This window comes from Fonticula alba (genome assembly GCF_000388065.1).
Source record: "Fonticula alba strain ATCC 38817 unplaced genomic scaffold supercont2.2, whole genome shotgun sequence".
Taxonomy (NCBI): Eukaryota; order Rotosphaerida; family Fonticulaceae; genus Fonticula; species Fonticula alba.
Window position 1 is genome coordinate 661,749 of NW_009242972.1, and position 10,281 is coordinate 672,029.

Below are 10,281 nucleotides of genomic sequence, written 5' to 3' on the forward strand. Positions count from 1 at the left end.
GGGGCTCTTCGCCCAGGCTGCCCGGCGGGCCTGGCTCCCCGGGCAGCCCCGGGCGCCCGGGCGGGCTGCTCCTCCGCGTGACCCCGCTCCTGGCCCGGGTGTGTGCTTTGGCCTTCGCGGCGCCGGCGCCGGTCGCCGGGCCCGGGAGCGCGGTGGCCGCGGCGGCCGTGGCTCCGGGGTCCTCTTCGGCCGGCGGCCGTGGGGTGGCCGGCGTGGCCAAGGCCGATGCCCGGGCCAAGCACGCCGCCGGGGCCCCGGCCAGCCGGCACTCCTTCCACCACGACCCGATCTTGGGCCATGACGGGGAGTTCAGCTTCTATTCGGCCCTGGCCGAGGCCAGTGCCGAGCGTCAGCAGGCCGCGCAGCAGGCCGCCTCGACATCGGCCGGGCCGGCGCGCGGGCCTTTGCGCCGGGCCGGCGCCTCGGCCGCCGGCGGGCCCCCCCGGCGTAGCATGTCCGCCGACTCGACCGTGTGCACGTGCGCCGAGCTGGCCAGCTCGAACCCCTTCGGTGGGGAGGTGTGTGCCGGGTGCACCGGGCGCCGGGTGTCGCGGGCCAGCCGGCCCTCCTTCGCCTCGTCGGTGTCCGGCCAGCCGCCGGCCACGACCGCCGGGCCGCATGACCCCACCAGCGACAGCGAGTCGGAGTGCGACTCCGGCGACGAGCACCTCGCCGAGGGGTCCGATGGCGGTGGTGGCCCCCGGCGAAGCATGTCCTCCCCCGGGGTGGCAGCCGGCGCCGAGACCTCCTCCTCCTCCTCCTCCTCCTCGCCACCGGCGCAGGTCATCGACCGGGAGGATGTCCTGGTCCCGCGATTGATGATCGATCCGCCGCAATCCACCCCGCTGGTGGACCACCAGGCCGGGGAGGACTTCCCCCAGCAGACCCCCCTGCCCGGGGTGTCCCTGGACTTGACCCTGGTGCTGGCGCCCATTTCCATCGAGATTACGTGTCCCCCGACGGAGGCCGGGGCCCCGGTCGGGGCCGACGCCCAGTGGCTGACCTTCGGCCTGCCGGGGGAGACCAGTGTCCGAGTCAGCGGCTCGGCCCCTGGGCGCCTGGCTTTGGCGGCCGCCGTGCCGGCCTTCTGCCTGCTTTCGGCCACCCCGGCCGAGGGGGTGTGGGAGGAGATCCTGGCCGGGCTGGGGGTCCGGCTGGATGCGCACGCGCGGGTGGACCTCTGGCCACCGGGCTCGAGCCCGGCCTCGCGGGCGCCACACTTTGCATCGATGTCCCTGCCGCCGAACTTCGCCCAGCAGGACGCCTCGGCCGGGGATGTGGCGGCGGCCATGGCCGCCGCGTCGGCCCCGGCCCCGGCCCCGGGGCTTCGCCTGCAGCAGCCGGCCTACTTCGTGGAGTCCGGCCGCGATGCGGCGCATGCCGTCATCCCGGGCATCTCCCTGGGGGGCGGGCCTCTGCGGCTGTCCCAGGCGCGTATCGGCATGTCGGTGGGGTCCGGCCCGGCGGCCGCCGGTGCCACGACCGTTCGCCTGTCGGAGGCCGTCATGACCAAGGGCATGGCCGCGGTGGCCGGGTGGATGGCCAGCCTGGCGCCCACCGGCTCCTCCCCGGTGCCGGGCCCTGTGGCCACTGGCCCGGTGGCGGAATCGGCCTCGGCCGAAATGCAAGCCGCCTCGGCCTCGGCCGCGGCGGCGGCCACCAAGGCGGTGGACGAATTTTGGCTGTACAACCGCACAGCGGCCGATGTGTTTGTCCAGTTGCCCGGGTGCCTGGCGTCGGGTTCCGGCCATGGGCCGGGCTCGTCGGCCGCCACCGGCCCCAACAGCACCATCCACCTGCTGCCCTTCTCGGATGTCTTGTGCCAGTTTGTTCGTCCCCCTTCGGGATCCGGCTGGGACCCGGCCGCCCTGCTGGAGCCCGTGTGCTTCGGCTTCGGTGGCACCGGGCCCGGGTCCGGGTCGGACACGGCGGTTTCGCTGCCGGTCCGGCTGCTGGTGGTCCCGCCGCCGGCCGACACCCCGGCCGGGGGTTATGTTCGACTGGAGCCGCGTGCCAACCCGGCCGATGGCGGCGGCGCCGGCGCCGGCGGCCTCTCCCGCCAGGGGCCCGCCCAGCAGTTCTCCCTTCTGCTGGACTCCTCCCTTCCCGAGGGGGAGGATGCCCCGGTGGCCGGGCCCATGGCCGGGGCTCCCCCCTCGGCCACGGTCATGCGCTGGATCATCCGCGCTTCCTACCTGCTGGAAAACCACGGCCCGGACCCGGTGGCGGTGTACCCCTTCGAGACGCCGGTTCCCGGCAAGGCTGGCCCCGGGAGCGGCACATCCGCCGATGGCCGCCGGCGCCGGGCCAGCATCGACGACGGGGCCCTGCTCATCAACGGCGTGGACATGCGGCGCATTGCCTACCTTGACCGGTGGTCGCGCCGGCCGCTGCACTTCCCCCCGGCCCTGGGAGCCAGTGGGGGCCCGGCTCGCGCCTGGGGCCCTGGCGGGGACCCCCCCGGCCCGGTGGCCCCGGCCGGCAGGCGGACATCCACGGCCCCGGCCACCGCCGCCGGCTTGCCTCCGATGATGCCCACCCTCCGGTGGATTGCCCTGCGTGTGCTGCTGCCCAACATGACCGACACCTGGACGGCGCCGGTGTGTGTCGGCTCGTCGACCGACGTGCCCGGGGCACCTGGCCATGGGGCATCCTTCGCCGACCGGCTGGTGCTCAAGATCCCCGGGGGCCGGCTGCTGGGCCTGTCGGTCCTGCATCGGGGCTGCCTGACGCACATCCAGGTCCATGGGTTCCTGCGACTGCCGCATCCGCTTTCCCTGTGGGTGGCCCCCTCCACCAGTGCCCTGGACTTGTTGCTGGCCGATTTGGCCCTCGGCCGGGGTGTCGGCGGGGCGGCCGCCACCCCCGGCACCATGGTGCAAGTGGAAAATACCCTGCTCACCGGCGGGGTCAAGGTGTGGCAGCATCTGGAGGCCCCGGCCGGCATGGGGGCCGTGCCGCCGGTGGCCTTCCCCGCGACGCTGGTTCCCCCGCGCCATGTCCGGTGGTATGCCTGGGACGCGCCGCACAATGTCCTGTCGGTGGCCGGGGCCCAGGCCCCGGGCAGCGGCTTGCGCTATGTCGGCGGCCGGCGCCTGCTGTGCATCGAGGTGGCCGGCACGCGGGTGCTGGTGGATCCTCGCTGCCCGGGCCGGCAGGTGGTCCTTGTGGCCCTGCCATTGCCCTCGGCCGCGCATCTATCCTTCACCGTTGTTCCGGACAACATCGGCCAGGGCCTGCGCCCGGGCAGTAGCGGCCCCTCCAGCCGCCGGGGGTCTGTGGCCTCCCTGTCGGCCGGGCACGGCACCTCCATGGCGGCCAATCCCTTTGACGATGCCGGGCCGCGGACCCCCCCGCGGGCCAGCACCCGCACCGGGCCGAGCAATCCCTTCGCCGGGGGCCCCGGCTCGTCGCTCATCGCCCCGAAGGCGGCGGCCGCCTCGACACACACCTCGCTCGAGGCCACGGACGCGGCCCTGCGCTGGAGCACGCACTCGGCCACGGCGGCCGCCACGCTCGTGGCCTCGGCCGCCCCGCCCAGCACCCCGACCGGGCATTCCAGCTCGCCGCGGCCCAAGGCCGGCACCGGGCCCGGGAAATCCCGCGTCCCCGGCCCGCCGGCCGTGCGCTGGGTCGAGGTCCCGGTCGAGGTGGCGGTCCTGCGTGGGGGCCGGGTCCGCATCGGCCTCTCGCCCGGGGGCCCGCTCTCGGCCCAAGCCACCCCCGGGGCCGCCGGTGCCACCGGCTCGGGCGAGGCCGACCCCGGTGGCCATGCCGTGGAACTGGCCTTCAAGCTGACCCTGGCCCCCATTCGCTTGAGCCTGGCCCTGGGGACGCCCGGTGCCCGGGCCGTCGGCCGGCACCTGATCCCCTCGCTGCCGGACGAGATCATGTCCACGCCGGCCTCGGCCTCGAGCTCCGGCAGCATGCTTCGCTTGTCCCGGCGCCCGGCCGGGCCCGGCGCACCGCCCACGGTCATCGGCCTCTCGCATGGGGTCTTCTGCCGGCTGGACATCGGCACGATGGTCGTGCACCTGACCCTGGCCCCGCCGCTGTTGGCCCCCTCCACGGCATACGGGCCGCTTGGGCTGGCTCAGCTCCCGGCCGACCCGGGGCTCGAGGCGGCCGCAATGGCGGCGGCGACGGCGGCGGCGGCGGCGGCGGCGGCGGCGGCCCCGGGCAGCGCGCCCGCGCCTCGCCGCGGCCTGTCCGGCGTCCGCGCTGTCGACGCCTCCTCGCACTCGGCTCTCTCCGTGTCGCTGACCCTGCAGTCGCTGGGCGTCGTGCACTACGCCAATGGGGTGCAATTTGAGTCGGTGCTCGAGGCCCGGGCCGCGGCCGGTCCCGGGACCCCCTGGCTCCGGGTGGCTGCCATGCTGGACCTCCCGGTGACCGGGCTTGCGCGCGTGGGCGGGACACCGGCCGGGCGTGCCTCCCCCGCTGACACGGGCCTCCTGCTGGCGGTGCCTTTCGCCTCGGTGTCCCTGGCCGGGCCGCTGGTGGTTCGCGTGGAGGATGCCCTGGTCAGCCGGTCGCTTTTGGTGTTCGAGCCGCTGTTCAACTTCCTGGCGGACTTGTCGCCGGCCGGGCCGGCGGCAGATGCCGGGGGCCCTTCGGGCCCGGGCGGCCCGGCCGCCGGGCCGGCTGTCGCCCCCCCTCCGCCCGAACTTGGCCACTTGTACTTGCGCCTGGGTGTGTTGGACATCAGCCAGGTGGATGTGGCCCTGTCTCTGGCCCTCTCCTCGCCCGGGGAGCTTCCGGGCGGGGCGCGTGCTCGTCGGCAGGACCCGGTCCGCGCCGGGCTGGCCGCCGCCACGGCATGGGGCGCGCTGCGCGTACGCGACGCCTCGCTGTCCATGGCCCGGCAGCGCTTTTCCCAAAAGTCCAGCACCCTGCGCGAGCAGGCACGCGAGCTTCCCCCGGGTCCCCGTGGGGCTCCCCCCTCGGCGGCGCCGCCTGGCAGTGCCCCGGCCGATGCGGCGCTCTTTGCCGCGGCCGGCGGCATGCGTCTGGTTCTCTCGCCGCTTGCCGGGCCGCCGGTCGGCGGGTCGACGGCTGACGGCGGGCCGCCGCCGGGCCCGGCCGGCACCCATGGTGGCCCCTCGGCCCTGGCTCTGGTTCTGCCACCCGGCTCGGATTTCGGCTTCGCCCAGCGCTTCTGGCTGGAGATGGTGGACACGCGAGCCAGCTCCGCGGACCTCGTGCCGGCCCTCATCCGGGCGTATGTGCCCTCGCTGGCCACGCAGATGGCCACTCGCATTGTGCCAATGGCCCTGGTCCGGTCGATCTTCGGTGTCTTCCTTGGCTAGCCCCTGCTTCTGTCCCCCTCCTCCTCCCTTACCCTGGCCACTTTTCTGCATGTCCTTCCCTCAATGCACGCCCTTTGCCCATCTCCGTGTTTGCCACTCCCCCATGTGGTATCCTCCGCCGGTGCCCATGCTGCATACAGGCATGGACACGAGCGCACGCCCACCCCCTCCACCGACACATTTTTGCGGGTGAGCATTTATACTGGGATATTTATTTTCATTCATTTGCACGTGCATGCTCGCCCCCTCCCCCGTCTGAGAGTCACAGTGTGTCAGTCGCGGGAGAGGACGCCGTCCCTGGAGGGGAGGAGACGGGGGGGGGGGGGGGGGAAAGAACAGAGAAAGGAGGAGGGCGGGGGCACCAAGCCCAGGCGCGCACTCTAGGGTGGTGGCTGCCCGGGCCCGGGGAGGGGAAGCACCTGGACGGCGCGTGAATCGGCCGCTACCCGCCCGGGCCAGACTCATCCTTCGGCAGGGGCGGGGCTGCCTTGGTGCCGGGCTGGCGCTCGGCGGCCTCAAGCAAATGGCCAATCACGGCGTCCGGTGGCATGCCCAGACGCCGGAGGAGATCCTCGCGCTCGGCCTGGAGCTCCTTCAGGCTGGCCTCCAGCACGAGGCAGGTGTTGACCGCGTCATGGGCCTGGCGTTCGAGCGACTCGGCCCGGCGCTTCTGCCGGCTGCGGAAGCGCGCACAGCAGGCCACATTCCGGGCCTTGCGCGATTGCTCCGAGTCCAGCCGGCGCTGCTCCACCACCCGCCGGGCCCGGGCGCGGAAGACCCCAAGCAGCTCGGTCAGCAGGTGCCCCGGCACCAGGTGGTGCTCACCCAGCGGGGCCGACAGGGAGGTGCATTCCAGGCTGGCCGCCAGGCTGGCCACATCGCTGTTGGCCGGATCCCGACACATGGCGCTCAAGGGGTCGATGCCCACATGCAGGCGCCGGCGGCCGGCACACCGCCAGGGACGCAGCGCCGGGAAGGGAGCCCCATCCACCTCGGCCAGCAGGTCCCGGAGCTCGGCCTCGGTCAGTGACTCGGCGTCGGCGCCCACCAGCAGGCACCACTCGGGGGCCAGCTGCTCCGCCAGACGAGCCACCTGGTCATCATCCAGCCCCGCCAAATCGTCCAACGACGCGCTGCGAATGGTGGTCGTGGCATTGGCCGGGGGCGAGGCGGGCCCGCGCTTCCGCCGGCCAGCCGGGCGTTCGCTGGCCAGGGCACGCAGCGCCGCGCCCAGGCCTCGCGATGAGTGGACGCTGATGCCTGAAGCCGGCCGAGTGGCCATACACCAAGGCAGAAGGACCCGAGGAAAGGGGCGGGGGCGGGGGCGGGGGCGGGGGGGGTGAAAGGCAGCGGGTCAATGGGGCACGAAGCGCCGGACGGCGAAAGGGGCCGGGCAAAGGGGGGGGGGGCAAATGAAAAGGCCACATGGCGCCAGGAGCCCCACCGGTGGCCAGCAGGGCAGGAGAAGGGAGGGGGAGGGGGGGCCTTGGGGAGGACAACAGGCACGGGACGGGCAAGGGAGGAAGCCAGGCAGGAGGATGTCCAATGGCGCACCTTTCAAGATGTACACCGGTGAGGATGTGATGAAGGACTTTTGGTACTTGACCTTGAGCAGGTCGAGGACCGCCCGGCGGCGCTCCTCCTGCTCCTGCTGCTGGGCGGCCTCCTCGGCATCGGACATGCCGGTTGGCGTCGGGGTTTCGGACCGGGCGCGTGACCGCCGGGTGGACACGGCACGCGCGCTGGCCGCCGCGCTCTTGGCTTCGGCCACGGCCGCACTCCCGGCCCCGGGGTCCAGGGTCTTGGACCGCCCGGCGGGGCGCCGCCGCCGGCAACTGCTCACCAGGGTGGATGTCACCACGCAGGTGGTGGTGGTGGTGGCGGCGGCTGCCTGGCCGGCTGGCGGCCCGGCCATGGGGTCCGAGACGTGCGAGTCCCCGCCCGACTGGCCTCCAGCCTGGGGGCAATCCACCTGCCGACAGGACTCGGTCGAGATGAGAGTCCTGCTGCCATGGACCGGCACCACCACTGGACAGTCGGGCTCTTCACAAGGAACTGCCCCGGGCCCGGGGTCTTTGGAATCCGGCAGCAAGGGACACGGGCCGGTGGCGCAAACAACGACACACTCGCCCGAGGGGCCGGGCGGCGAGAGGACCGAGGTACCGCGGCCTGGGGCCAAGGGGGCCCCCCCCCCGCCGGTCGACCCGGCCGCTGTGGCTGGCCCACAGCCCGCCAGAACCACGGGACCACGCAAGCCGCAGGACCATCTGCCGGCCGGGGACGATGCGGCCGGCAGCTGGCAGACGACGGCCGCCGCGGCCGCGGCCGGGGGCAGGCTCGCGCGGGGGTCGCCCGGGCGCCGGCGCGAGGCCGCGGCGCCGGCCTTGCCGGCCTTCTTCTGCCCCGCCGGCGAGGACACCAAGGCCCCGGGCACGACGGAGGAGGAGGAGGAGGCCCCGGAAGCCGGGGAGCAGTCGATTGCCGGAACACTCGGCCGCACGGACCTCACCCTGGGCGCTTGGCACTTGCTACAGGTGAGCGCCGCGCGCAGGGCATCCGGCCCCAGGGCCGCTGCCCGGCCAAGCACGCCCAGGGCACGGATCAGGCGCTGATCCCCCTTCGAGGTGGAGGCCGTCGAGTGGAGGTTGATCGGCGGCGGGAGCGGCGACCCGCAGGGGCCGTCGGGCGGAGCGCTGGCCGGGTCATCCCCATCGTCGCACTCGCAGCCGGCCGGGACCAGGTCCACCGGCTGGACGGTGGCCCCATGCGCCGCACCGGCCGCCGGCAAGTGCAACCGGGGCCCCCTCCCGGCGGATGCCGAAGTGTCGACATCCATCGGCGTCGCTGGCGACCGGGGAAAGAGCAACTGAGGAGACGCCGAGCCCGGTGCCAGGGTACCCGCGCATAGCTGGCCGGCCCCCGGCCCGCCGGCAGCCCCCCCGGGAAGCCCCCCCGAGCAGGCAGTCAACCGGTCGAGGTCCGCATGGTAGAGGGTCCCATCGATGAGGAAGTCAAAATGGTCATCATGGAAAACCAGCTCATGGCCACAGTCCAAACTATGCCAGTGAGGAGCCGCCGGGGAGGGGGGCAAATCGAAGCCCGGCTCGCCGGGGCCCGGGGGGCCGGGCAGCGCCGGCTCCGAGCTGGCTGGCGAGAGCACCGGCGCCGGGTGCGGCCAAGCCGACAAGTCGGGCAGCGCGGCCGGATCGTCGGAACTCGGCGAGGGTCCCGCAGGGGGCGGAGCCCCCAATTCGGGGCCCGGAGAGTGGCGATGGAGAAGATGGTGATGATGATGATGATGATGGAGCAGGACATGATGATGATGGTGGTGACGGTGGTGGCCCGGGAGGTCGGGATGCTGGTGATGGTGCACCAGATGGTGGTGGCGGCCATGGGGCCCGGAGGCATGGTGATGGAAGTGCAGCAGGTGATGATGATGATGATGCTGATGCTGATGGCGGTGATGGCGGTGATGCGGCTGGGGGGAGCAGCCGGGCTCGACAATGCTCCCCTCTCCCGAGCTGCCGGGCCCCTCATCGGCAAGCGCCCCGGCCGGCTGGAGGGCATGCTCGCAATCCGGGTCATGGAGTAGCGACGAGGAGGAGGAAGAGCCCGAGGTCGGGGGGTCCTCCTCGCCGCTGGTGAAGGGAACAAGATGGGACTGGAAGTCCGACGCGGGGGAGGAAGACTCGCTTAGAGCGGTGGCCGGCGGAGCCAGCCATCCGCCCTCGGCCAGGGGGTCGGCATTGGCCAAGGGGCCGGCCATTGGGGGGGCCCCCGGCACGGGGGCCCGGGGATGGTGGTGATGGACAAGCAGGTGATGGTGGTGGGCATCGGCCCCCGGGGTGGGGCAAAAGATCGGCGTGTTGACCACATGGCAGGCGAGAGGACCATCGGTCGACGAGTAGCCATGGGAGGGGGGCGCATCGTACGCATGGCCGGGTGGGTGATGTGCATCGGGGTGCGGCGAGGGCGGCTCAGGTGGATGATGGGCATGGTGGTGCATGACATGGTGGTGATGCTGGAGCAGATAGATGTCTCCGTCGCAGGGGAAGCCGGCCGGCGAGGCGGCTGGGGCTTGGCCGGGAGCAGGCTGGCCCGAGTGCAGCCGACCATCAACGATGTCTGGGGGCGGGGAGATTCCCGGTGAGAAGGCGCACAGAGCAGGCGAGGGCCGGGCGAGGCCGGCCGCCGGGACAGCCGAGCACGCACCTATCCCGGCGCCCGGGGCCAAGCCCCGCAGGAGAAGCTCCTCCTCGGCGGCCGGGGTGGTGTGACCGTCCGAGGCAATGGATGCCGAAGAGGGGGGCGGCCCGTCGGCCGACAGGAAGCCCATGCTCTCGCCCATGGGCGAGGACCACAGGGCGTCGGCCGATTCGGCGGAGAAAAAGCAGTCTGGCGAGTGCAGGGGGTGTGGCGGGATGTCAGCCAGCAGGCTGCCTTGGCCGGTGCAGGCCCGGGTTAGGTTATTGAAGTGGCAATCCCCCGGGATGGGGGGCTCAGCTCCGAGGGCTGGCAGACAGTAGAGCTCCGGCAGGCAGGTCATCGGTGGCAGGGGGCATGGCGCGGTGGAGCTACGGTCGCCGGTGCCGCCACACTCGAGGGCGAAGCCGCACTCAAAGGCGGCCGGGCCATGGCCCATGGCCGGGCCAGCGAAGGGAGACTGATCAGGAAGGGGGGTGCTCATGAACTGGCTGTCGTGAGGAGGAGCGCGACAGTTGCTGGCTTTGGGAGAGAGAGGGGGGGGGAGGGGGAGGAGGGGGAGAAGAGAAAGGAAGAATCGCAAGAGGGGGGAGAGAGAGAGAGAGGGAGGGAGGCAGGAGGGAAAAGGAAGGGAGCGTCTAGGCTTCGGTGGGGGACACAGTGGAGGGGATCATATTCACACGTCGAGAGAGAGAGAGAGAGAGGAAGGGGCTGGAGGTGTGTGTGTGGTGTGTGTGTGGTGTGTGTGTGGTGTGTGTGTGTGTGTGTG

At 72.9% G+C, this 10,281-nt stretch overlaps 2 protein-coding genes across 3 annotated transcripts in view; one reads left to right on the plus strand and one right to left on the minus strand.

The window, feature by feature from the left end:
* The window catches only part of H696_01170 (hypothetical protein), a gene marked incomplete at both ends in the record, with an annotated part of 16,175 nt that extends 10,866 nt beyond the window's left edge, over positions 1 to 5,309 (plus strand). Inside the window, one exon of the mRNA XM_009495051.1 lies at positions 17 to 5,309. Within this exon, the coding sequence (XP_009493326.1) occupies positions 17 to 5,309 (5,293 nt within the window). The remainder of the gene's footprint in view (positions 1 to 16) is intronic.
* Positions 5,310 to 5,500: 191 nt separating this feature from the next.
* H696_01171 lies at positions 5,501 to 10,061 on the minus strand. Of its 2 annotated transcripts, XM_009495053.1 has the most exons (4): positions 9,522 to 10,061; positions 6,864 to 9,434; positions 5,689 to 6,569; positions 5,501 to 5,564 (listed from the first exon to the last, which is right to left on the minus strand). In XM_009495053.1, exons 1-3 carry the CDS (start codon positions 9,994 to 9,996, stop codon positions 5,752 to 5,754), a joined length of 3,864 nt encoding a protein of 1,287 aa, XP_009493328.1. In that variant the 5' UTR covers positions 9,997 to 10,061; the 3' UTR covers positions 5,501 to 5,564; positions 5,689 to 5,751. The 2 variants fall into 2 exon arrangements, with proteins under 2 accessions (XP_009493328.1, XP_009493327.1); XM_009495052.1 differs by lacking the exon at positions 5,501 to 5,564 and having other exon boundaries at positions 5,631 to 6,569.
* Between the last annotated feature and the right edge of the window lie 220 nt (positions 10,062 to 10,281).